The 26,692-nt window shown below is 38.1% G+C and overlaps 1 protein-coding gene across 3 annotated transcripts in view; it reads left to right on the top strand.

Moving 5' to 3' along the window:
* Window positions 1–26,692, top strand: part of KLHDC1 (kelch domain containing 1) — a 93,885-nt gene that overhangs the window by 32,885 nt on the left and 34,308 nt on the right. For all 3 annotated transcript variants that reach the window (XM_036028699.1, XM_028506810.2, XM_036028702.1), the window contains exons 6-9: window positions 7,689–7,772; window positions 18,774–18,857; window positions 19,300–19,358; window positions 22,385–22,497. In XM_036028699.1, coding sequence (XP_035884592.1) covers window positions 7,689–7,772; window positions 18,774–18,857; window positions 19,300–19,358; window positions 22,385–22,497 — 340 coding nt within the window. The remainder of the gene's footprint in view (window positions 1–7,688; window positions 7,773–18,773; window positions 18,858–19,299; window positions 19,359–22,384; window positions 22,498–26,692) is intronic.

Here is a 26,692-nt window from a genome sequence, read left to right as displayed (position 1 = left end):
ACAGTTGTCCCACCTTTTTCCCCACTGCTCATCCCTACTCTGCCCTGACACTCTTGCAGTTAATCCCCGTTGGCCATGCCCATGAGTCCTCTATTCGTGTTCCTTTACTTGCCCCTTCCCCTTCTTTGCTCTGTTACTCCCTCTTTTCTCCCCTCTGGTCACTGTCAGTTTGTTCTACATTTCCATGTCTATGGTTCTATTCTGTTCATTTGTTTGTTTTGTTGATTAGGTTCTCCTTATAGAAGAAACCATACAGTATTTGTCTTTCACTGCCTGGCTTATTTCATTAGCATAATGCTTTCAGTTCCATCCATGCTGTTAAGAAGGGAAGGAACTCCTTCTTTCTTTCTACTGCATAGTATTCCATTGTGTAAATGTACCACAGGTTTTTGATACACTCACTTACTGATGGGCACTTAGGCTGTTCTAGCACTTGGCTATTGTAAATAACACTGCTATGAACATTGGAGTGCATAGGTTTTTTTGAATTGGTATTTCAGAATTCTTAGGGTATAGTCCCAGCAGTAGGATCACTGGATCAAAAGACAGTTCCATCTTCAGTTTTTTCAGGAAATTCCATACTGTTTTCCACAGTGGCTGCACCAGTATGCATTCCCACCAACAGTGCACTAGGGTTCTCTTTTCTTCACAACCTTGCCAGTACTTGTTGTTTGTTGGTTTATTAATGATGGCCATTCTTACCAGTTTGAAATGGTATTTCATTGTGGTTTTAATTTGCGTCTCTCCAGTGGCTAGTGATGTTGAGCACTTTTTCATGTGTCTGTGGGTCCCCTATGTGTCCTCCTTGGAGAAGTATCTGTTCAGGTCCTTTGCCCATTTTTAAATTGGATTGTTTGTCTTCCTGGTGTGGAGTTATATGAGTTCTTTATATATTTTGGAGATCAAACCTTTGTCTGAGGTATCATTGGCAAATATGTTTTCCCATATGGTTGGTTCCCTTTCCATTTTGTTGATGTTTTCTTTAGCTGTGCAGAAGCTCTTTATTTTGATATAGTTCCATTTGTTTATTCTTCCCTTTATATCCTTTGCCCTAAGGGGGATGTATTGGTGAAAATATTGCTGCATGGGATATCAGAAATTTTCCTGCCTATGTTTTCCTCCAGGACTTTATTGGTGTTGCAGTTTATATTTAAGTCTTTTATCCATCTTGAGTGTATTTTAGGGTGTGGTGTAAGTTGGTGGTCAAGTTTCTTTTTTGTTTGCATGTATTTGCCCGGATCTCCCAACACCATTTATTGAAGAAGCTATATTTACCCCACTTTATGTTCCTGCTCCCTTTGTCAAATATTAACTCACTGTATTGACATGGGTTTATTTCTGGGCTCTGTTCTGTTCCATTGGTCTATATGTCTGTTCTTATGCCAGTACCAAACTTTTGATTACAGTGGCTTTGTATTAGAAAGGAAACTATATTTCCTTTGTAATATAGTTTGATATCATTTGATCCCTCCTACTTTGTTCTTCCTAAAAAATGCTGAGGTTATTTGGTTCCATATAAATTTTTGAAATATTTGTTCTACATTTGTGAAATATATCATTGGTATTTTGACAGGGATTGCGTTGAATCTATAGATTGCTTTGGGTAGTATGGACATTTTAATGATGTTAATTCTTCCATCCATGAACAGTATATGTGCTTCCATTTATTTGTGTCTTCTTTAATTCCCTTCTTCAGTGTTGTATAGTTATTTGAGTACATGTCTTTTACCTCCTTAGTTTATTCCTAAGAATATTATTTTTCTTGTTACCTTAGTAAATGGAATTTTTCTCCGAATTGCTGTTTCTGACATTTCATTGTTAGTGTACAAAAATGCCTTTGATCTCTGAATGTTGACTTTGTATCCTGTGGTTTTACCAAATTCATTTATTAGGTTGAATAGTTTTTTTGTTGAGTCTATAGGGTTTTCTGTGTACAGTATCATACCATCTGCAAACAGTGACAGCTTTACTTCTCCTTTTCAATTTGGATACCTTTTCTTTTCTTTTCTTCTCTGATCTCTGTGGCTAGAACTTCCAATACTATGTTGGATAGAAGTGGTGAATGTGATCATCTTTGTCTTGTGCCTGATCTTAGGGGGAAAGATTTTAGTTTTTTTTTAAGATTTTATTTATTTACATTTAGAGAGGGGGGAAAGGAGGGAGAAAGTGAGGAAGAGACACATCAATATGTGGTTGCCTCTTGCATGGCTTCCACTGGGAAACTGGTCTGCAGACGAGACATGTGCCCTGACTAGGAATCAAACCAGCAACCCTTTGGTTTGCAGGTCATGCTCAGTCCACTGAGCTACCCTAGCCAGGGCAAGATTTTAGTTTTTGTCCATTGAGTATGATGTCATCTGTAGGTTTCTTGTATATGGCCTTTTGTATTGATGTATGCTCCCTATACTCCCACTTTGCTGATCATTTTTATCATAAATGGGTGCTATTCTTTATCAAATGCTTTCTCAGCATCTATTGATATGATCAAATGGTTTTTGTCTTTCCTACTGTTTATGTGCTGTATTACATTTATTGATTTGCGTATATTGTACCATCCTTGCATCCTTGGTATGAATCCCACTTGGTCATGGTGTATGATATTTTAATGTATTGCTGGATCTGGATTGTCAATATTTTGTAGAGGATTGTAGCATCTATGTCCATCAGCAATATTGGCCTGAAGTTTTCTTTCTTTATTGTGTCTTTATCTCATTTTGGAATTAGGATAATACTGGTTTCATAAAAAATTGGGAGACTTCCCTCTTCTTGGATTTTTTGGAATAGTTTGAGAAGTATTGGGGTTAGCTCTTCTCTAAATGTTTTGTAAAATTCTCCTGTGAATCTGTCCAGCCCAGGGCTTCATGTACCGGTAGTTTTTTGATTACTGCTTCAATTTCACTAGCTGATATCAGTTTATTCAGGTTTTCTGCTTCTTCTTAACTCAGTTATGGAGGATTATATGTTTCTAGATATATCCATTTCACCCAAGTTTTCATATTTCTTGGCATATAGTTGTAGTAATTTCCTATGATTCTTTGTATTTCAGTGTTATTGGTCATAATTTTGCCTCTTTCATTTCTGATTTTATTTATTTGGGTCATCTCTCTTTTTTCCTTTATAAGTCCAGTTTAAGGCTTGTTGATTTTGTTTACCTTTTCAAAGAACCAGCTCATGGATTTCTTGATCCTCTGGATTGTTCTTTCAGTTTCTATGTCATTTAATTCTGCTCTGGTCTTGATTAATTCCTACCTTCTACTTCGCCTGGGAGTTGTTTGTTGCTGTTCCTTTAGTTTTTGGAGATGCTGGGTTAGGTCATTTTATCTGATAAAATCTATTTTGTCTAATGTAAGTATAGCTACCCCGGCTTTTTTTCCTCTGTCCATTTCCTTGGAATATTTCTTTTCTAAGCCCTTCACTTTCAGTCTGTGTAAGTCTTTTGTTCTGAGGTGGGCCTCTTGTAGGCAGCATATGTGCAGGTCATGTTTTCTTATCCATTCAGCTTCTCGTGTCTTTTGATTGGAGTGTTTATTCCATTTACAATTAGGATCACTACTGATAGGTATTATTAAGTGCAATTTTTCCTGTTGTACCTGTGTTCCTCTCTCTCTCACTCTATACCTCCATCTTCTTAAAGCAGTCCCTTTAGTATGCCTTGCAATGTTGGTTTGGTGGAAGTGTATTCTTTTAACCTTCTTTTGTCTGGGAAACTCCTTATTTTGCCTTCCATTTTAAATGACAGCCTTGCTGAGTAGAGTAGCCTTGGTTGCATGCCTCTGCTTTTCATTATTTGGAATATTTCTTGCCATTCCCTTCTGCCTTGTAGTGTTTTTGTTGAGAAATTTGCTGCTTGCCTTATTGAGCCTCCTGGTATGATACAATCTCTTTCTCCCTTGCTGCTTTTAAGATTCTCTCTTTGTCTTTCAAATTTGGCATTTTAATTGTGATGTGCCTTGGAGTAGGCCTCTTTGGGTTTATCTTGATTGAGACCCTCTGTGCTTCCTGAACTTGGATGGCTTTTCCTCTCTCCCAGTTAGGGAAGTTTTCTGTCATTATTTTTTCAAACAGGTTTTCTATCCCTTGTTCTTTTTCTTCTCTGTGTGGTATTCCTGTGATTCAAATGTTTTATGTTTTATGTGGTCCTATAGTCCCCTTAAGCTTTCCTTATACTTTTTGAATCTCTTTTCATGTTGTTGCTCTACCTGGGTATTCCAGCTCACCAATATGGTCCTCTCCTTCATCCAGCCTGCTCGTCATTTCTTCTAGTGTAATTTTCAGTTCAGATAGTGAATTCTTTGTATCTTCCTGGTTCTTGTTTGTACTTTCAATTTCCTTTGACGTTGTTGTAGTTCCCACTCAGTTCCTTGTAGTTGCCAACAAGTTCCTTGGGCATCCTTATGACCATGTTTTTTTTTTAAATTCTGCGTCTGATTGGTTGCTTGCCTCAAATTTATTTAGCTCTTTAACTGGGTATTCTTCCATTCCTTTTGACTTGGGGGCTCTTTCTTTGTCTCCCCATTTTAGGTGACTGTTTTAGTTTGCTTCTGCATCTCAGGGTGCTCCACTTTGCCTGTCTGTGTTCATGGGGTGGCCTTCTGTGGTAGGAGTTCTGTGGGACTCAATGGTGCGGTCTCTTTGATCTCCTTGTGTTGATGCTCTAGGTTTGCCCTTTCTTCCATTTGTGTGGGCTCTCTTGTTGTACTTGGGTTTTACTTATTGGTGGCTTCTTTGTTACTGGGGTTCTTCCCTCCTGTGGGTTTACTGTGGTCACGAGTCCCACCTTGTCTTATATGCTGTTGTACAGGTGTTGGTTAACAAGGCAGTGTTACCAGATCACCAAACCTACACCAGCAAAAAGAACCCCATCCCATATCAACAATCTCAACTGCAATTGAGCAAAGATTAATAAAGCTGAAGAGAGAATACAGATATTATAAGCTATAACAAAGGGAATATGAGATGACTGAAAGAGGGGAAATGTTATTGAGTGGTAAGAGGGAGGAGAATTGATAAGAGTAGGGATAGAACCAAGGTGAGCAAAGGGAGAGAACAAAACTTAAAACATAAGTAAAGCATGGAAGGGCAGTGGGAACAATGGGGTAAGAAAAGGGATAGTGTACTATGAGGTTTGATGTATAATGGAACAGGTATTAGGCCAACGGGATAAAAATTGCATAAACACCACAGCAGGGTCGATAGCAATGACAGCTGAATGAAGTTTAATAAAGGTGGAATGGGAATAAGAATATTGTACAACAACAAAAAGTGAATATGAGATGTCTACCATAAGGAAAATTGATTTTGAGAGGATAGGAGAAACAAACTAATAAGAGGAAGGAGTAAAACTCAGGTTGAGAGAGCAAATAAAAATGAAATAAAATTTGTCACCCAACTGACCAGGGGCAGGAGGAAGGTGAACTGGAGTGAGACAGGAGGGGAGTATTCTGTGGGATTTAAGGTACAGATGAATAGTGAACAAGTAGGAGTTCTGTTGGAGAAGTACAGCAATGGCCGTGGTATTTCACCCAACTGGCCACTGTTTATAAAGGGTGGAGAAGAAATAAGACTCTTATAAAAAGGGAAAAAGAATGTGAGCTGACTTAAGAAAGCAGAGTGCTTAAGTGAGGTTAGATGGAGGAGAAATAGTGAGAGTAAAGGATAGGAACATGGCGTAGTGTGAGAGAAAGTAAAGTTTACCACAACAGTAGGGAAGGTCAGGAAGATGGTGAAATGGATTAAGACCAGGGAAGGGTGCTGTGTTGGATTTGGAATAACATTAATGTGATAAAAAAATGTATAACCCAAATAAAGAGAATGAACAGTAAAAGACCAAGAGTAGTGAGTTATTAGGAATACGAGTGAAGTAAAATGCAGTATGAGAGGGATAAAAGAAACAAACAAAATCAAACAAAGAAAAAAAGTAAAACAATAAAGAAGAGAAAAAAACATGCAAGTTCTGTTAAAAGGCAAGGTGAAATTTGTCTCAGCTGTTGGTGTTCTCTTTCTCACTTCTTTCTGCATCTGTCTCTGGTGTTCTCTCATCTTCAGGTCTTATAGTATTACTCTTGAAAAACAACAACAAAAAGTCCCCAGCTGGTTGTCAAGCCTGCCTAGTCGATTTTGCAGGTCTTCCTGGCTACTGCAGGGTGTCTGGCAGTTGGCTCTGTTTTCCCTTTCAGGTGCTTTGGCAAGAAAAGGGGCTGTGTTGGGGCTACAGTAATCACAGGTGCCCAGTTTCTAGCCTACACCCTCAGAGTGCTGTGCAGTCCCACACTCTCTACTCTGCCCAGTTGTGCCAGGTTGGTGCTGATAAACCACCTTACTTTCATCCTTTTGATCAGTCCTTGATGTACACTGAGTTGGAGCAAATCGAGCCCACAATCTTCCCTCACTGGTTGGGCAGCTGTGACCTCCAGGTCCCTGCCCCATGTGCTTCAGTTCCCCTTTTGAAAAAAGTCTCTATGCGTGCTGCTACTGCTTGAGCCACTGTCTGACTTTCCACACACTGCAACTCTCTGGCAAGTCCAGAGTCTATCTCAGTCATAGCCAGTGCACCCGCCCCTTCTCCCAGATCCAGGTGCCTCCAGGATCACCCCCACTCTCTGGCACTGCCCTGGCCTGTGACTGCTGTGCCAGCTTGGGTCCCTGCTGCCTGCAGTGTGCTTGTGTGTTGCCTCCCCGCCCCCCCCATGACTTTGGGCTTTCAAGTCTTTCCTGGTGAGAGTGTGCCATTTTCTGCCCTGGGAGGGAGGGGAGATACTAGGCTGCTATCAGTAACCGGCCTCTCCTCCAGTGTGGTCCCTGTAGCAGTCTTGGTTTGTGAGACTTTCCCTGTCTGCCTCTAGAACCTCCTTACTGCCATTTTGAAGCGTCCTCTGTACACTTTGGCTTCCAAACTTTATATCAGCTAAGAATCTGTTGGCTGTTCACTTTGTTTTTTGGAAGATCGGCTAAGTGTCCTAGTTGGGAGCATGAGCAAGTGGGCTCAGCTCCCACCTACTTCTCTGCCATCTTCTGACTCTGGTATACAGTGGATTTTTATTGTTTAGATTCTAAACTGAGTAATTTTTTTACTTTGACTAGTCCTGACAAAAGTGATATATTTCTGACATAAAACATAAACCTGGCATAGAGGTAAGCTGTGACAGAGGATCATAACAATTTGGAAGGTGCTAAATACAATATAGCTGCTAAATCTTTGCATTGCCAACAATTTTATTTTTTAGAAGATGAAGAAGAAAGTATAACTTTGATTGCTAAGAGAAAATTGCTTGGTTAAGTAGAAGTGATTGGAACTTATTTGAAAAAGGAACCGTAGTTCCCTAAAGTTTATAATAGCAAAGATTAGGGTTTCTGAGCATGTACTTTAGAAAAACAGATTTCAAAATGTAAATATCATTCTGTCTTCTGCAATTTTAAAAGAGACAGTCCTTTGAGGGAATTGGAAAATTGTTAACAAGTAAATTATTATATACTGCAAGCAATACTATAAGAAGAAAAGTTGCAAGGTGGTGCAGCTCTGGTCTGGGGACCACACTTTGTGAGCCCCTGGTGCATGCATTTGCTTTACGAATATGGTATGACTCCATTTTTGTAAAGGTGCCTATTATTTCACCAGTAAATATGCAATGAAACTATAACAATCTAAAAGTTATAAAGTCTTTTAAATATTTTTAAAAATTTTGTTTTAGGAAGAGGAGATATTCTGGGGATGGCATAATGATGTTCATATATTTGACACAAAGACAAAGAGTTGGCTTCAACCAGAAATTAAAGTAAGTATTACAAATCATTACCTTTATATTTATATAATTCTTGGCACATTTAAAATACATGTTTTTACTATGTTATTTGGATTTTAATAATTGAGTTTGTAATCACATACATAGGGTTTCTCTTGAGTACTGTCACTAATCATATTTTTCTCCAGGTTAGCTAAGGGTTTTCTAAAAAAATCTTGTAAAAGATGCCGTCATCATTGTTTACTCGCTACTATGATGCCCTGATTTAAGGAAGGTTCTTGTAAAAAGTCCTTTTATAGCCAAATTCAGAATTTCTAAAAGTCCATGTTTCAGAAACCTTTGAGATCAGGGCTACATGCAGTTGTAGCTTGGTTAAAAATACATTATTAATTCTTTCATGTGCTAGTGAACCAACAGGAATCAGATTACTTTAAGCAGTAGTGAATTCTCACGTAGCTGGAAAGTGTATTGTGGAGCTCAGTCAGTGGAAGGAAGTGCTTCAGGGCCCAGGAACTCAGGAACTGGAGCAAGTTAGTCAACACCATTATTTTCCATCTTTCTTTGCCTGCTTCTTTCTATTTCTCATGGTGTGCTAGTTTCATTCTGTGTGCTAGTTTCATTCTGTGTGCTGCAGACTGGTTGGCTTATTTAGGTGTGAATATGATCCTGGCTACCGAAGCAGTTCTTTCTACTGGTGCTGTATTGTTTCAGTGCTTACATTTTAGTTCTAGAACAGGACTCTGGCTCTATGCAGGCATGTTCCTACTCTTCACATCTGTTTCTGTTGCCAAGAGGATGATTGGCCAGGTCTACTCCTTGGAAAACAGGGTACTGTGACTGATAAACTCACCAGAACTGTGCAGAATTGAGTGTTAAACAGGAAAAAACAAAATTGTCTGCTAATGTGCACACATGACTGAAATTCCTTATAGTCCAACTACTGCTGATGGAAGTGATGGGAGGTTCTCTGTGAACTAGTGTTACAAGGTAAGACCCTTCTTAGCCTCCTCTTTGTCTAAGCTGTGAATTTCAGGTTTCCATTGTCCTTCTGCCTTCTTCACCCCATTTCTACTTTTAGAACTGATCAACTGTCAGCCATTTATACTTGTTGAATAAATTTTCCTTTAGTCAGCATTTGAATTTTAAGATTTGTGTCTTTTATTTTTTAAATTATATTTTATTGATTATGCTATTACAGTTGTCCTGATTTTTCCTCCTTTGCCCCAATCCACACCGTACCCTCCACTCCCTCAGCCAGTCCCCCCACCATTGTTCATGTCCATGGGTCATGTGTATAAGTTCTTTGGCTACTCCATTTCCTACACTGTACTTTACATCCCCATGGCTATTCCATAACTACCTATTTGTACTTCTTAGTCTCCTCACTTCTTCACCTATTACCCCACACCCCTCTGCCATTTGGCAACCATCAAAATTGTATCCTATGATTCTGTCTCTGTTCTTGTTTTCTTAGTTTGTTTTTTAACTTTAGTTGTTGTTAGATATGTATTTTGGCCATTTATTGTTCATAGTTTTGATCTTCTTTTTCTAAATAAGTCCCTTTAACATTTCACATAATAATGGTTTGGTGATATTGAACTCCTTTAGTTTTTTCTTGTCTGAGAAGCTCTTTATCTGCCCTTCAATTCTAAGTGATAGCTTTGCTAGATAGAACAATATTGGATGTAGGTACCTGCTTTTCATGACTTTGAATATTTCTTGCCAATCTACATTTTTTATAGCTACTGGATTTCATGGCCTACACGTTCTAGCCTGCAAAGTTTCTTTAAGAAATCAGCTGAAAGTCTTATCGGAACTCCCCTGTAAATAACTAACTTCTTTTCTCTTGCTACTTTTAAGATTCTCTCTTTGTATTTAAACATTGTCATTTTAATTATGATGTGTCTTGGAGTGGGCCTCTTTGGGTCTATCTTGTTTGGGGACTCTCTGTGCTTCCTGGACTTATATATGTATTTCCTTAACAAGTTAGGGACGTCTTCTCTCATTATTTTTTCAAATAGATTTCCAAATTCTTGCTCTTTCTCTTCTCCTTCTGGCACCCCTATAATGTGAATGTTGGACCTCTTGAAGTTGTCCCAGAGGCTGCTTACACTACACTCATTTTTTTAAATTCTTTTTTCTTCTTGTTCTGATTGATTGTTTTCTGCTTTTTTTTAATACAGTATTTTTCTCTTTTTTTAAGATTTTATTTATTTATTTTTTAGAGAGGGAAGGGAGGGAGGGAAGGGGGAGAGAGAGAGAGAGAGAGAGAGAGAGAGAAAGAGAGAAAGAGAAACATCAATGTGCAGTTGCTAGGGCTTATGGCCTGCAACCCAGGAATGTACCCTGGCTGGGAATTGAACCTGGGACACTTTGGTTCCCAGCCTGCGCTCAATCCACTGAGCTACACCAGCCAGGGCATTTTCTGCTTCTTTATGTTCCAAATAATTGATTTAATTGTTGGCTTCATCCAACAATCTACAGTTTTCCCCTATAAATTGTTATTTATCTCAATTAGGGTATGCTTCATTTCTAACTAGATCTTTTATGTTGCTGAGGTCTTCACTAAGTTCCTGATCATTCTTATAAGTGTTTTTGAACTCTGCATCTGATAGATTGCTTATCTCCCTTTTGTTTAGCTGTTTTTCTGGAGTTTTGATTTGTTCATCTCCTCTAATGTGGTTTTGCTGTAAATTGTTCTTTGTTTCAATTAGTGTATCCTTAATTTCTGACTGGATTTTTTTTTTTTTAAAGATTTTATTTATTTATTTTTAGGGAGGGGAGGGAGGGAGAGAGAGAAACATCAATGTGCGGTTGCTGGGGGTTATGGCCTGCAACCCAGGCATGTACCCTGGCTGGGAATCGAACCTGGGACACTTTGGTTCCCAGCCCGCGCTCAAATTTCTGACTGGATTTTTTTAAAGATTTTATTTATTTATTTTTATGGAGAGGGGAAAGGAGGGAGAGAGGGAGAGACACATCAGTGTGTGGTTGTCTCTCACATAGCCCCCACTGGGGACCTGGCCTGCAACCCAGGCATGTTCCCTGACTGGGAATCAAACCAGTGATCCTTTGGTTTGCAGTCCAGCACTCAATCCACTGAGCTGTACCAGCCAGGGGTTGAATGGAACTTTTTATGTTGTTGAGGTCCTTACTAAGTTCCTTGAGCATCCTTACAACCAGTGGTTTGAACTCTGCATCTGATAGATTGCTTACCTCCCTTTTATTTAGTCCTTTTCTGGGGTGTTGAACTGTTCCTTCATTTGGACCATGTTTCTTTGTCTCTTCATTTTGGGAGTCTCCCTGTGTTTGTATGTATGAATTAGGTAGAGCTGCTTTGACTCCCTGTCTTGGTAGTATGGCCTAATGTAGTAGGTGTCCTGTAGGATCCAGTGGCACACCCTCCCCTATCACCTAAGCTGGGTATTCGAGGTACACCCTTTGTGTGGGCTGAGTATACCCTCCTCTTGTAGTTGAGCCTTGGTTGTAGTTGGGAGATCAATGGGAGGGATTTATTTTACCCAGGCCAGTCAGCTGCAAGGACTGTCTGTGACCACAGACCACCAACCTCTTGTCCCCCATGAGGATCAGATGTGCAGGGACAGGGTGGTGGTGCTCTGACTTGGTCTGTAGCTGTCCACCAGGTGTGTTGGCTTTGGGGTTTCCTGGGTGGTACAGACCAAGGTATGCCCCCACCTGTGTTTTGCCTTGGGCACCTGCCTGAGCTATAAAGCAATCGGAGATGGCTGCTACTTATGTTGGGCTTGGAGATTCCCATGTGAATCCAAGCTGTGAATCTAGACTGGCTGCTGCATTGAAGCCAGGTGTTGCTTGTTTGTGAGAATTTAGGAAGCTGTGAAGCTTGAGCAAAGACCAGCTATTCTTATGGGAAAGCAGCATGGGTGGCCCATAAGTTGGGTGGGGCAGAGCCTCTGGGGATCTCCAAGGTGGGTCAAACAGTGTTATCCTGGTTGATGGAGTCTCAGATATGGTACCAGCTTTCTAGCCCTATGGGGAGAGGGTTTTGAAAAGGGATAATGGCCTCTGCTTACCTTGATGACCAATAGTTCAGTTGCTCCCAGTGTCCCAGTGGTGGCTTTCAACCTGCTACCCTAATGGGAGTGAGTCTGACTAGGTGAGTTAGGTTAGAACATGTGTAGGTTCTTTAAGAGGAACTGCTTGGGGCTCCAGAAGTTTCTTCCGCCGTTTAATCCCCACTGTTTTTTGAGGCCAGAACTTGTGGGGTCTTATCTTCCTGCCTTTGGAACCCTAGGCTGGGAGGCCTGGTGTATGGCTAGCTAGGACTCCTTGCTCCCGAGGCATCCCTCCTGAATATTTATCCACTACACCTGGGTGAGGCCACTGAGGTTGCTTATAATTAGTTCCTTTAAGTCTTTTTGTGACTCCTCTAACTCTTCTGACTCCCCTCCCTCTTTACCTTAATCTATCTCCCTCCCCTCCTTCTGTGCCAACAGAAGCACATGACTTCTGCACAGGACATCTGCAGATAATGCAATTTTAGGTAGTCCTTGAGTATTTTCACTGTAATTTCCTTGATAGTGTCTTCAAACAAATTCTTATATTATTTATATTATACCTGAAAGTTTTTCCAACATGGTTAGAGCTGAAATCTGTTCTCTTTATTTTTTAGAAACATTCTTAAATTACTTCATTATTCCCAAATATTTGCATCAAAATGACAAGCAACATAGTAGAGATGAACAGTTATCAATGTTGAAGTTGAAAAAACTAAATTTGCATTCGAATTGTATCAGGAAAGACCAGTGTGCTTTAGACAAACCATTTCATGTGTCATCTGTAAAATGGAAGGTTGAACATGTTTTCCTACATGAGATTTTTACCTCTGTAAGAGCAATATAGTAGTATCAGGGATCTTTGAGTTACTTTCAGCATTTCAAACAACCTAATAAACATTGAGCATTACTGATGCAGTTAGGCACACAGACTAACACACATCATTTTTTTTTGTTTTGTTTGAAAATGTATGGACACAGTTTATTCAGAAACATTGGTTGGCTATTAGATATGTTGTATAAGTTAAAGGAGAAATTTGATATTTATTTCATAATAAGTGTGTTTATAGTAGAAGAATTATTCCAAATTTCAGATCAGAGATGGGGTAATAATGAAAATTTTGTTTTTCTGGAAAGGCTGGGAACCACAACTGAAATAGTTCTCTCTCATTTATTTAAGTATTATATAGGTAATATCTGAATTATTTCCAACCATGTAGATGTCAGCACAGTTACTCAAGTAAACTTGAGAAGTCTAGGGAATTATGATATTAGATGTAGGGCTTAAGTTTCCTATGCCCACATTTAGTAGTCAATGAGCTGAAAATGTTGGGTTCTTTCAGAACTTAGAGTGAAATATATACACAAATATATACCCACCATGAACACATGAAAATTATGCAGAAAATTTTTCCTTCAAATCTTATTCATCTACTCCATTATACTCTCTTTTCCCACCAATACACAACTTCTCTGAAGAAAGGATCCGCTATTCAAAGTAATATATAGAGAAGTATTATCAGTTAATGTGAAGAGTTTTAGTAAGTGATAAAGCACTGTTTGGCTTAAGCCAAAAAATGAAGTTCTTATTGTGGAATTTGAAGCACCAAGAGTTCTGTAGGACAGATTTATTAGAGTCTTTGAAATCATCACACTATGTTCTGCTCACTTATAATTTTAACTCTGTGAGTGTGTGTATGTGTATGTGAGAGAGAGAGAGAGACAAAGGGAGGGAGGGAGGGAAGGAGGAAGGGAGAAAGAATCTTTTAAAATATCATTTTAAAATCCTTATATTTTAAGCTAAAATTTACGTAAAATCTTATTTTGCTAAATGGTGTCAAGCATTTAAGAAAAACGCCTAAAAGTAAAGATTGGGGAGAATAAACTTCATCCTTAAAGAGTATAGTCATACCTCAGAGGTAATGCAGGTTTGGTTTCAAACCACTGCAATAAAGTGAATATCACAATAAAGTGAGTCACACAAATTTTTCTGTTTTCTGGAACGAATAACATTATGTTTACTCTATATGGTTGTATATTAAGTATATAATAACATTATGTCTAGAAATACTTTATATCTAAAAATACCTTGATTAAAAAATACTTTACTGCCAAAAAAGCTAACTTCATGTGATCCTTCCAGAAGTCATAATCTTTTGCTGGTAGAAGGTCTTGCCTGAATATTGGTGACTACTGACTGATCAGGGTAGTGGTTGCTGTAGGTTGGGTGGCTGTGGTAGTTTGTTAAAATAAGGCAACAGTGAAGTTTGTCACATCAGTTGACTCTTCCTTTTGTGAACACTTTCTCTGCAGCATAGAATGCTGTTTGATTTCATTTTACCCAGAATAGAACTTCTTTAAAAATTGGGAGTCAGTCCTCTCAAACCTTTTCACTCCTTTATCAACTAAGTTTATGTAATATCCTAAATCCTTTGTTGTCATTTCAGTGATCTTCACAGCATCTTTACCAGGAGATTTCATCTTTAGAAACCACTTTTTTGTTCATCCATAAGAAAAAACAACTTTCTTTTTTTCACGTGTGGCCAAGATGGAGGCGTAGGTAGTCACATTGTGCCTCCTCGCACAATAAGGACAACAAAAATTTAGAAACAAAAAAGCAACCAGTACTGACAGGAAATAGAACTGTATGGAGTCTGACAGGAGTTAAAGTAGACACATTCATCCAGGCCGACAGGAGGGGCGGAGTCAGGCGGCTAGGCAGAGAGGGGTCACAGCAAAAAAAGCAGTGGCTGGCGGACCCTGAGCAGCAGGTGGACCCAGCAAGGCAACGGATTGTGGAGGGGCGCAGTGTGCAAGGCGGGTGGCGGACCTGGTGTTCCCATACTTGCGTGCAGATAAACCAGGCGAAACTGGGGGTCAAGACAGACAACCCAGGGCCCCAGCGCAGGGAAATAAAGCCTCAAAACACCGATTGAAAACACCTGTGGGGGCTGAGGTGCTGGGAGAAATTCCCAGCCTCACAGGAGAGTTCATTGGAGAGACCCACAGGGTCCCAGAATGTACACAAGCCCACCCACTTGGGAATCAGCACCAGAAGAGCCCAATTTGCTTGGGGGAAGCAGCGGAAGTGACTGAAATCCAGCAGAGAACGGAGCAAGTGCCACTGTTCCCTCTCAGACCCCTCCCCCACAATTACTGGGTTGCCCTGCCCTGGTGAACACCTAAGGCTCTGCCCCTCACTATGTAACAGCTGTGTAAAGACAAAAAAAAATGGCCCAAATGAAAGAACAGATCAAAGGTCCAGAAAAAATACAACTAAGTGATGAAGAGATAGCCAGCCTACTAGATGCACAGTTCAAAACACTGGTGATCAGGATGCTCACAATATTGGTTGAATCTGGTCACAAATTACAAGAAAAAATGAAGGCTACACTCAGTGAAATGAAGGGAAATGTACAGGAAACCAATAGTGATGGGAAGGAAACTGGGACTCTAATCAATGGAGTGGACCAGAAGGAAGAAAGAAACATCCAGCCAGAAAAGAATGAAGAAACAAGAATTCAAAAAAAATGAGGAGAGACTTAGGAACTTCCAGGACATCTTTAAATGTTCCAACATCTGAATTATAGGGGTACTGTTGTGGAAAATCCACCCACACGCGGGGAGATAACGAAGCACAAACTTTATTACCCAGGGGGACTCAGAGGAGAATCCCAAATTCTGAGCCCAAAAAGGCTGGGTTAGGGGTCCTTTTTATATACCAGTTACACAGGCAGAAAGGGAGGGGGACCAGCTGCTGAAAGCAAGCATTCAGAAGCAGGGGCATAGTGACCTTGAGATATGGTTACTTACTCAGCTTTTGTCTCGACAAAACTTGCAAGTGTTACAGATAGCAGTTTCTTTTCCTGCCACAGTACCAGAAGGGGAAGAGGAAGAGCAACAAATGGAAAAGTTATTTGAGCAAATAATAAAGGAGAACTTCCCCAATCTGGCAAAATAGAATTCCAGGAAGCTCAGAGAGTCCCAAAGAAGTTGGACCCAAGGAAGAACAGACCAAGGCACATCATAATTACATTAGCCAAGATAAAAATGAAGGAGAGAATCCTAGAAGCAGCAAGAGATAAGGAGATAGTTACCTACAAAGGAGTACCCATCAGACTGTCAGCTGATTTCTCAAAAGAGACCTTGCAGGCAAGAAGGGGCTGGAAAGAAGTATTCCAAGGCATGAAAGGCAAGGACCTACATCCAAGATTGTTCTATCCAGCAAAGCTTTCATTTAGAATGGCAGGGCAGATAAAGTGCTTCTCAGATAAAGTCAAGTTAAAGGAGTTCATCATCACCAAGCCCTTATTATATGAAACATTAAAGGGACTTATCTAAGAAAAAGAAGATAAAAAACATGTACAGTAAAATGACAGCAAACTCACAATTATTAACAACCACACCTAAAACAAAAACAAAAGCAAACTAAGCAAACAACTAGAACAGGAACAGAACCACAGAAATGGAGATCACATGGAGGGTTATCAACAGGGGAGTGGGAGGAGGAGAGAGGGGGAAAAGATACAGAGAATAGATGGTAGATAGAAAATAGACGAGGGGAAGGTAAGAATAGTATGGGAAATGTAGAAGCTAAAGAACTTATGACACATGGACATGAACTAAAGTGGTTGGGAGAGGGTGTGCAGTGTGGAGGGGCATGAAGGGAAGAAAATGGGATAACTGTAATAGCATACTCAAAATATATTTTAAAAAGAAGTAACTTTTTAAAAAAATTTCATTCATGTATTTATTTTACAAGAAGTAACTTCTCATCTGTTCAAGTTTTATCATGAGATTGCAGCAATTCAGTCACATCTTCAGGCTTCACTTGTAATTCTCATTCTCTTGCTGTTTCTACCACAGCTGCACTTATTTCCTCCACTGAAATCTTGAACCCCTCAAAGTCATTCATGAGTGTGGAATTGTCAGGTTCCTCCAAACTCTTGTTAATGTTGATTTTTTTTACCTTTTCTCATAATGTATGAAGGTTCTTAACAGTATCTAAAATGGTGAATTCTTTCCAGAAAGTTTTCAATTAACTTTGCCCAGATCCACCAAAGGAATCACAATCCATGGCAGCTATAGCCTTATGGAATGTACTTCTTAAATAATTCCTTGATTCCTGGGATGCAGAGTGGATGCTGTGTTAGGAAGCATGAAAACAATAACATTGATCTCACTGTGTATCTCCATCAGAGCTTTTGGGTGGCCAGGTGTACTGTCAATGAGCAGAAATATTTTGAAGTTTTTTTCTGAGCAGTAGGTTTCAACAGTAAAATTGGGCTTAAAATATTCAGTAAACAATGTTGTAAACATATGTATTGTCATCCAGGCTTTGTTGTTCCCTTTATGGGGCACAGATAGAGTAGATTTAGTATAATTCTTAGGGGGTCTAAGGTTTTCAGGTAGTAAATCATCATGAGCATGAGCGTCACATGATGAGCATCATCACCAGCTTCATTAGCCACTAACAAGAGAATCAGCCTCTCCTTTGAAGCTTTGACACCAGGCATTGACTTCTTTCTAGCTAGGAAAGTCCTAGATTGCATCTCCTTCCAGTCTAAGGCTGTGTTGTCTACATTGAAAATCTATGTTTGTGCAGCCACCTTCATTAATTATGTTATCTAGCTATTCTGGATAACTTGCAACTTCTACATCAGCACTTACTGCTACATCTTGTACTTTCATGTCTTGGAGATGGATTCTTTCCTTAAAGGTCATGAACCAACCACTACCAGCTTTAAACTTTTCCTCTGTAGCTTCCTCACTTTGCTCAGCCTTTATAGACTTGAAGAGAGCTGGGGCCTTGCTCTGGAGTAAGCTTTGGCTTAAGGAATGTTTGGTCTGGCTTGATCCTTTATCCAGACCATTATTAGCAGTAAGGATGTTTCACTTTCTCATCATTGATGTGTTTACTGGAGTAGCTCTTTTAATTTCCTTCAAGAACTTTTCCTTTGCATTCACATTTTGGTTAATTGTTTGGTGCAAGAAGCCTAGCTTTTACCTTCCCTCTGCTTTTGATCTGTCTCAGCTTTTGACATGCTTTCCTCACTAAGCTGAATCATTTCTAGCTTTTGATTTAAAGTGAGAGAGTGCGACTCTTCCTTTCACTTGAACATTTTGAGGCCATTGTGTAGTTATTAATTGGCCTAATTTCAGTATTGTTTGCCTTAGAGAATAGGGAGGCCTCACGAGAGGGACAAAATGGGGGAATGGCTGATTGGTGCAGCAGTCAGAACACACACAACATTAACCTGTTAAGTTTACTATGTTATGTGGGTGTATTTCATGGCACCCCCAAACAATTACAATAGTAACATCAAAGATAAAAGATCACTGATCACAGATCACCATACCAAATACAATAATAATGAAAGGGTTGGAAATACTGTGAGACTTACCAAAACGTGACACAATGTGAGCAAATGCTGTTAGAAAAATGGCACTGATGGACTTCCTTGGTGCAAGGTTGCTACAGACCTTCAATGTGTAAAAAAATGCAATATCTGCAAAGCGCAATAAAGTGAAACTCAATAAAACGAGGTATGCCTGTGGTATTTGTCTATAATTATTACTATTTAGAACAGCAATAGTCAACCTTTTTCATCTCATAACACACAAACTAATTACTAAAATTTTGCAGCACACCAAAAAGTGTTATATTTTTTGCCTATCAGACAAAAAATAGGTATAGTTTTGATTCATTCACATTGGATGGCTATTGTTGTATTGGCTGTTGTCAGTTTATTTCACAAGATAAGGGAAAAGAAGTCAGTGCCCCTGACTAAATAGTCAGGTATTGCATGTTTTAAAATTCTTGTAGCACACAGGTTGAAAATTGCTTATTTAAGGTGAATTTTTACATTAGGCTTTCTAATGGAGTTCCATAGATAGTAGTGATTTAGCTGTCGTGTATTTCTTATACTGAGCATGAGCATGCAACATCATTTCACATGTTCCAAATCTTTGTGCTCCGTTTTCTCATCTCTGCTTCTAGGGTGGAGCTCCCCCACAGCCACGGGCCGCGCATACCTGTGCAGTTCTTGGAAATAAGGGCTATATCTTTGGTGGACGTGTTTTGGTTAGTATTTTCAATGGAAATAACCTTTTATGTGTGATGCTTCTTCTAAAACTTATTCTCTGAATTTATAGAACATTCAAATAATCTAGAGATTATGGTGCTATTCAATAACTTTTATCTTCTCAAACAGACCACACATGAATAGTCACAGATGATTATATTTTAATGAGGAGAATCCTTTACTTTAGTGTATTATTAGAAAAGTTTAATTTGTTATCATCTAAATCCTGGTGGTTTAAACTCATTTACATGTTTCCCCCTTGACACATTAATTTGGTAGCTCTATGTTAATTTTATTAATGCTTAGTATTGTTCCTCAATATATAAACTTGTGATGTTAAGTAAAATGGAGATAATCTATTTATAATATAAACTTATTAAACAAAATTTTACCTTTTGAAAGTTGTAAAACACTGATCAATTTAATACACTTTTATTTTAGCAAACTAGGATGAATGATTTGCATTACCTGAACTTAGATACCTGGACTTGGTCTGGAAGGTAAGTATGTAATTTGTTTGTTTTTACCTATAGGCATTTCTCTATGTGTATATGGGTGCACCATAATCCAAATTTTGGTTTCTAAAACTGAACTATTATTTTTTCCCTTCAGATTATATGTCTAAGCAAGGAATATATAGATTTAAAGAGTTTGCTCTTTAACCAAACTATATAAAACATGAGAATACTAGCTGTTGAAAATTGATTATGTAAAAGTACTGGTTTTGTACTATGTACACTGGTCAGTAGAAGTGAAGTAACTATTTAATGTGGTCATCACAGGTGAGCAGATATGGAGTGGATAAAAGTCAGATTTTATTTATGGCTCATAATCTATGAGTATATTTAGCAGTAGAATACATATATTTAGCTATCAATTTAGCTGTTCATGTAATAAGATCAACTCAGAACTATATATTATTCTAAAGTATAAATGCCATTAAAAATAAAAGCACAAAAGTGTGAGAAGAAAATATAGCAGATTATCTTTTTTTCAAAGCTAAGAATTTCTTCTCTTTATCTTTTAAAAAGATTCTATTTATTTATTTATTTTTAGAGAGAGGGGAAGGGAGGAAGAAAGAGAGGGAAAGAAACATCACTGTGTGGTCACCTCTTGCACCCCCTGCACCTGGGAATCCGGCCTGCGACCCAGGCAAGTGCCCTGACTGGGAATCAAACCAACGACCCTTTGGTTCACAGGCAGGTGCTCAATCCACTGAGCCATACTACCCTATCTTTAAAATCTCACAGACTATCTTTAAAATCTCAGTATGGAGAAGGCTTTTCTAAAAATGGTTTAAACCCAAAATTCATAAATTAAAACATAGGTTGATAAAACTACTTAAGCATTAATTATTTCTATGTAGAAAAATATACCACAAAAAAGTAAAAGGCAAATTGGAAAATGTAAACAAAAAATATAAACTAGAAGTAGTATTTATGGTATTTCTTTTTTTATGTTTGTTTGACCTACACAGTATTTTTAAATTTTATTTTGAATTTTTCTTAATTATTTTTATTTTTTAGTTACAGTTTACATTTAATATGATTTTGTATTAGTTTCAGGTGTTCCACAGAGTGGTTGGACAATCATATACTTTACACAATATTTATAGTATTTCTAACAAAAAGGGCTAAGAGCCACAAGAAGTAAGTCAGTAAGAAAAAGAAATAATCCAATAGGAAAGTGGACAAAGAACATGCATGAGCAACTTATAGAAGAAATACAAATGACAAAATTATTTTTTTAATGTTAATTTCATAGATTATTAAAGAAGTAGAAATAAAACTAGTTTTCACTTATCAGATAAAAGCAATTACAAATGATCAGTGCTTGCTAGGTTGCAGCAATATAATTAGTGGAAGTATTGGTACAAATTTTATGAAGGGCATTCTAGTAATATGTTTAAAATATAAAATGGAATTTCTACACTGATCCAGAATTTCTCTGAAGAATTGGACAGGTATATCTCTGTGTGTGTATACACAAAGATGTTTGTTGCAACATTATTTATAAAAACTTGAGATCAGCCTTCATGGCCACAAGTAGGGATTGCTTAAATCACAGTACATTTGCCCAAAAGGCTGAGATGCTTCCATTACCAAAGGAAACTACTTCATGGAAATATTCTACAACAGACTAGTTGAAAGAAAAAAAATTACAGAATGGAATATATGATCACATTGATATATTTTAATATTTCTGTGTACATTCAAGTCCGGAAAGATATATACCAAGTTATTATTTCTTATTGCTTGAGGACAGGATTATATAACTCTCATTAAAATATTTTTGTGGCCCTGGCTGGTGTGGCTCAGTGGATTGAGCACCTGCCTGTGAACCAAAGGGTCGTTGGTTTGATTCCCAGTCAGGGTACATGCCTGGGTTGCAGGCCGGGTTCCCAGGTGTGAGGTGTGCAAGAGGCAACCACCTAGTGATGTTTCTTTCCCTTTCTTTCTCCCTCCCTTCCCCTCTCTAAAAATAAATAAATTAAAAAATATTTTTGTGGCTGTCGAATGTTTTCTAACCAAAATATTTTTATAGTCAATAAAAATATTTCCAGTTTGGAAAAAAATTATATTTTCTACAAATGGCCTGTGTCATTCTGCAGCATTCCAGAATGCTGGGGAATGGTGCCTTCTTACCCTCTAAGTTAGTTAAAGCATGTTTGTGCTTATGTTTTTACTTGCGTTTCTGTCTTTTAAGGAATAAAAACAGCATTTGTTTGAAATCTTTAGAATTTTTTTCCCTGGATCTGAAATGGCTTGTATGCTTTTATTTTGAAGCTAAAGTAGTTAGAATTTTCAGATGAAGATAATGGTTTGGGAAATTCTACAATAAATTGACCAAAGTAGAAACAACAGCAAAATCCCATAATTTCATTGAGGAAATCTGCTGAAAACACAAAATTAAACATGAAACAACAGTTAAGAGTTATAAACAGGAAAATAGTTATGTTGAAAAACTTGAAGTTTTACTGATTACCAACAAGAATGATGCTGAGCATACTCGGCATTGTGAATTAACTAGGAATTAATTTTTAATCTGCATTCTATGACCAGCTAGAATAGACACTAAGTGGAAAGATTTTTAAACTCAACTAAGAATTTTAGAATGTTGTGGGGTTTTTTTTACAATATTTTATTTATTTATTTTTAGACAGGGGAAGGGTGGAAGAAAGAGGGAGAGAAACATCAGTGTGTGGTTGCCTCTTTCATGCCCCCTAGTGGGGACCTGGCCTGCAACTCAGGCATGTGCCCTTGACTGGGAATCGAGCCAGTAACCCCTTGGTTTGCAGGCCAGTGCTCAATCCACTGAGCCACACCAGCCAGGGTGACTAAATTGATCAAATAAATCTTGTCAGGATGTAGTAAATCCTGTCAGGGTGACAGGATTACTAAAATCCCACCTACATGAAATTTTAAACTAGTGAGAGCAATTTTTCCTCTTAAGAGCTGAAGTGATTGAAAACCTTTTATTTTAACTAACATAAGACCTAAATTTTTATATTTTTCCTTTGCCACAGGATTTCAATTAATGGAGAAAACCCTAAACATCGATCATGGCATACTTTAACACCAATAGCTGATGATAAACTTTTCCTGTTTGGTGGACTAAGTGCGGACAATATTCCATTAAGTAAGTAAATTCATATTTGGCCTACAGTTATTACCTCACTTTTTTGTTTTTTAAACTTTTTTCAAAACATTATTCTTCATTCTTTGTTTTTATATTTTGAATTGATTTATTGGGGTGACTGATTCACAAAGCCATACAGGTTTCAATTGTGCAACTTAATAAAACATCATCTGCAGACTGCATCATGAGCCCATTCCCCCAAGCAAAGTCTCTTTTCTTCCCCATTTTCTTCCTCTTTTCCCACCTCCGCCTAGCCCCTTAACCTCTGTCACCACACTGCTCTCTGTGTCTGTGTGTTATAAATGTTTTGTGGCTAATCCTTTCACCTCCTTTCATCAGGTCCCCCAATACCCCTCCCCTCTGACAGCTGACAGTCTGTTCCATGTATCCATGCTTTTGTTTCTATTTTGTTCACCAGTTTATTACATTCATTAGATGTCACATGTAAGTGAGATCATATGGTATTTGTCTTTCTCTGACTGTTTTATTTCACTTAGTATAATAATCTCCATGCCCCTCCAGGCTGTTGCAAATAAGATTTCCTTCCTTTTTACAGCTGCATAGCCTTCCATTGTAAAAGTGTACCATAGCTTTTTATCCACTCATCTACTGATCCAATCTGGGGCTATTGGGGCACTGGGGCTATTTCTAGATCTTGGCTATTGTAAATAATGCTGCAATGAACATAGAGGTGAATATATTTTTTAAATTAGTGTTTCTGGATTCTTAAACTATATTCCTAGAAGTGGGATTGCTGGGTGAAAAGGCAGTTCCATTTTTAAATTTTTGAGGAAACTCTGCACTGTTTGTGGCTACACCAGTCTGTGTTCCCATCAACACAGTGCAAAAGAGTTTCCTTTTTTCCACATCCTTGCCAGCACCTGTTTGTTTTTTGTTTTTTTATGATAGCCATTCTGGCAGGAGTGAAGTGATATCTCATTTTGGTTTAACTTGCATCTCTCTGATGATTAGTGATGTTGAGCATTTTGTCATATAGGTTGGCCATCTGTTTGTCCTCTTAAGAGAAATGTCTATTCAGGAACTTTGACCATTTTTAATTGGGTTGTTTGTCTTCTTGGTGTTAAGTTGTATACGTTCTTTATATATTTTGGAAATTAACCCCTTATCAGATGTATCATTGGCAAATATGTTCTTCCATTCAGTGGGTTTCTTTTCATTTTGTTGATGGTTTTTTTGTTATGCAAAAGCTTTTTAGTTGGGTGGAGTCCATTTATTTATTTTCCTTATTTCCCTTCCCCTTGGAGGTATATCGGCAAAAATATTGCTCTAAGAAATGTCTGAGATTTTACTGCCTATGTTTTCTTGTAGAATTTTTATAATTTTGTGACTTACATTAAGTCTTTTATTCATTTTGAGTTTCTTTTTGTACTTGGTGTAAATTGGTGGTCTAGCTTCTTTTTTTTTAAAATCTATTGTTGTTCAGTTTAGTTGTCTCACCTTTTTCCCCATGGCTCACCTCTACCCCACCACCAACCGCTTCCACAGTCAATCCCCGCCATTGTCCGTGTCCCTGAGTCCTCTATTCATGTTTCTTTGCTTGCCTTTTCCCTTTCTTTCTCCACATTAAATACCTCCTAGGTCCCCTCTGGTCACTGTCAGTTTGTTCTTTATTTCCATGTCATTGGTTCTATTCTGCTCATTTGTTTGTTTTGTTGATTAGGTTCCACTTATAGCTGAGATCACCAGGTATTTGTCTTTCACCACCTGGCTTATTTCACTTAGCATAATGCTCTCCAGTTCCATCCATGCTGTTGCAAAGGGTAGGAGTTCCTTCTTTCTTTCTACTGCATAGTGTGGAAACAGTACCACAGTTTTTTTATCCACTCATTTACTGATGGGAGCTTAGTCTGTTTCCAGCACTTGGTTATTATAAATAACTTTGGAGTGCATAAGTTCTTTTGAATTGGTATTTCAGGATTCTTTTTTTTTAAGATTTTATTTATTTATTTTTAAAGAGAAAGGGAGAGAAATATTAATGTATGGTTGTCTCTCATGCACCTTCTGCTGGAGACCTGACCCACAACCCAGGCATGTGCCCTGACTGGGAACTGAACCACCAACCCCTTGCTTCACAGGTCGGCACTCAACCACTGAGCCACACCAGCCGGCGGGTATTTCAGTATCTTAGGGTATAGTCCCAGCAGTAGGATCACTGGATCAAAAGACAGTTCCATCTTCAGTTTTTTCAGGAAATTCCATACTGTTTTCCACAGTGGCTGCACCAGTATGCATTCCCACCAACAGTGCACTAGGGTTCTCTTTTCTTCACAACCTTGCCAGTACTTGTTGTTTGTTGGTTTATTAATGATGGCCATTCTGACCAGTTTGAAATGGTATTTCATTGTGGTTTTAATTTGCGTCTCTCCAGTGGCTAGTGATGTTGAGCACTTTTTCATGTGTCTGTGGGTCCCCTATGTGTCCTCCTTGGAGAAGTATCTGTTCAGGTCCTTTGCCCATTTTTAAATTGGATTGTTTGTCTTCCTGGTGTGGAGTTATATGAGTTCTTTATATATTTTGGAGATCAAACCTTTGTCTGAGGTATCATTGGCAAATATGTTTTCCCATATGGTTGGTTCCCTTTCCATTTTGTTGATGTTTTCTTTAGCTGTGCAGAAGCTCTTTATTTTGATATAGTTCCATTTGTTTATTCTTCCCTTTATATCCTTTGCCCTAAGGGGGATGTATTGGTGAAAATATTGCTGCATGGGATATCAGAAATTTTCCTGCCTATGTTTTCCTCCAGGACTTTATTGGTGTTGCAGTTTATATTTAAGTCTTTTATCCATCTTGAGTGTATTTTAGGGTGTGGTGTAAGTTGGTGGTCAAGTTTCTTTTTTGTTTGCATGTATTTGCCCGGATCTCCCAACACCATTTATTGAAGAAGCTATATTTACCCCACTTTATGTTCCTGCTCCCTTTGTCAAATATTAACTCACTGTATTGACATGGGTTTATTTCTGGGCTCTGTTCTGTTCCATTGGTCTATATGTCTGTTCTTATGCCAGTACCAAACTTTTGATTACAGTGGCTTTGTATTAGAAATGAAACTATATTTCCTTGGTAATATAGTTTGATATCATTTGATCCCTCCTACTTTGTTCTTTCTCAAAATTGCTGAGGCTATTTGAGGTCATTTATGGTTCCATATAAATTTTTGAAATATTTGTTCTACATCTGTGAAATATATCATTGGTATTTTGACAGGGATTGCGTTGAATCTATAGGATTGCTTTGGGTAGTATGGAATTTTTAATGATGTTAATTCTTCCATCCATGAACAGTATATGTGCTTCCATTTATTTGTGTCTTCTTTAATTCCCTTCTTCAGTGTTGTATAGTTATTTGAGTACATGTCTTTTACCTCCTTAGTTTATTCCTAAGAATATTATTTTTCTTGTTACCTTAGTAAATGGAATTTTTCTCCGAATTGCTGTTTGTGACATTTCATTGTTGATGTACAAAAATATCTTTGATTTCTGAGTGTTGACTATTATTCCCAATACTTTGCCAATTTACTTATTAGGTTGAATAGTTTTTTTTGTTGAGTCTATAGGGTTTTCTGTGTACAGTATCATACCATCTGCAAACAGTGACAGCTTTACTTCTCCTTTTTAATTTGGATACCTTTTCTTTTCTTTTCTTCTCTGATCTCTGTGGCTGGCACTTCCAATACTTTGTTGAATAGAAGTGGTGAAAGTGGACACCCTAGTCTTGTGCCTGATCTTACAGGGAAAGCTTTTAATTTTTGCCCATTGAATATAAGGTTGACTGTATGTTTCTCATATCTGTCCTTTATTATGTTGAGGTATGCTCCCTATATTCCTACTTTGCTGAGTGTTTTTATCATAAATGGGTGCTATTTTTTATCAAATGCTTTGTCAGCATCTATTGATATGATCATGTCAGTATTGTTTTTCATATTTTTATATGATGTATTACATTTATTGATTTGTGTATATTATACCAATCCTGCATCTCTGGGATGAATCCCACCTGGTCATGGTGTATGATCTTTTTAACATATTGCTGGATCCAGTTTGCCAATATTTTGTTGAGGATTTTAGCATCTATGTTCATCAGCAATATTGGCCTATAGTTTTCTTTTCTTTGTTGTGTCTTTATCTGGCATTGGAATTAGGATAATACTGGCCTCATAAAAAAAGTTTGGGAATCT

Source organism: Phyllostomus discolor, chromosome 1 (genome assembly GCF_004126475.2).
Source record: "Phyllostomus discolor isolate MPI-MPIP mPhyDis1 chromosome 1, mPhyDis1.pri.v3, whole genome shotgun sequence".
Taxonomy (NCBI): domain Eukaryota; kingdom Metazoa; phylum Chordata; class Mammalia; order Chiroptera; family Phyllostomidae; genus Phyllostomus; species Phyllostomus discolor.
The sequence above is the reverse complement of the archived record's forward strand: the minus strand, read 5'-3'. Positions and strand labels throughout refer to the sequence as shown.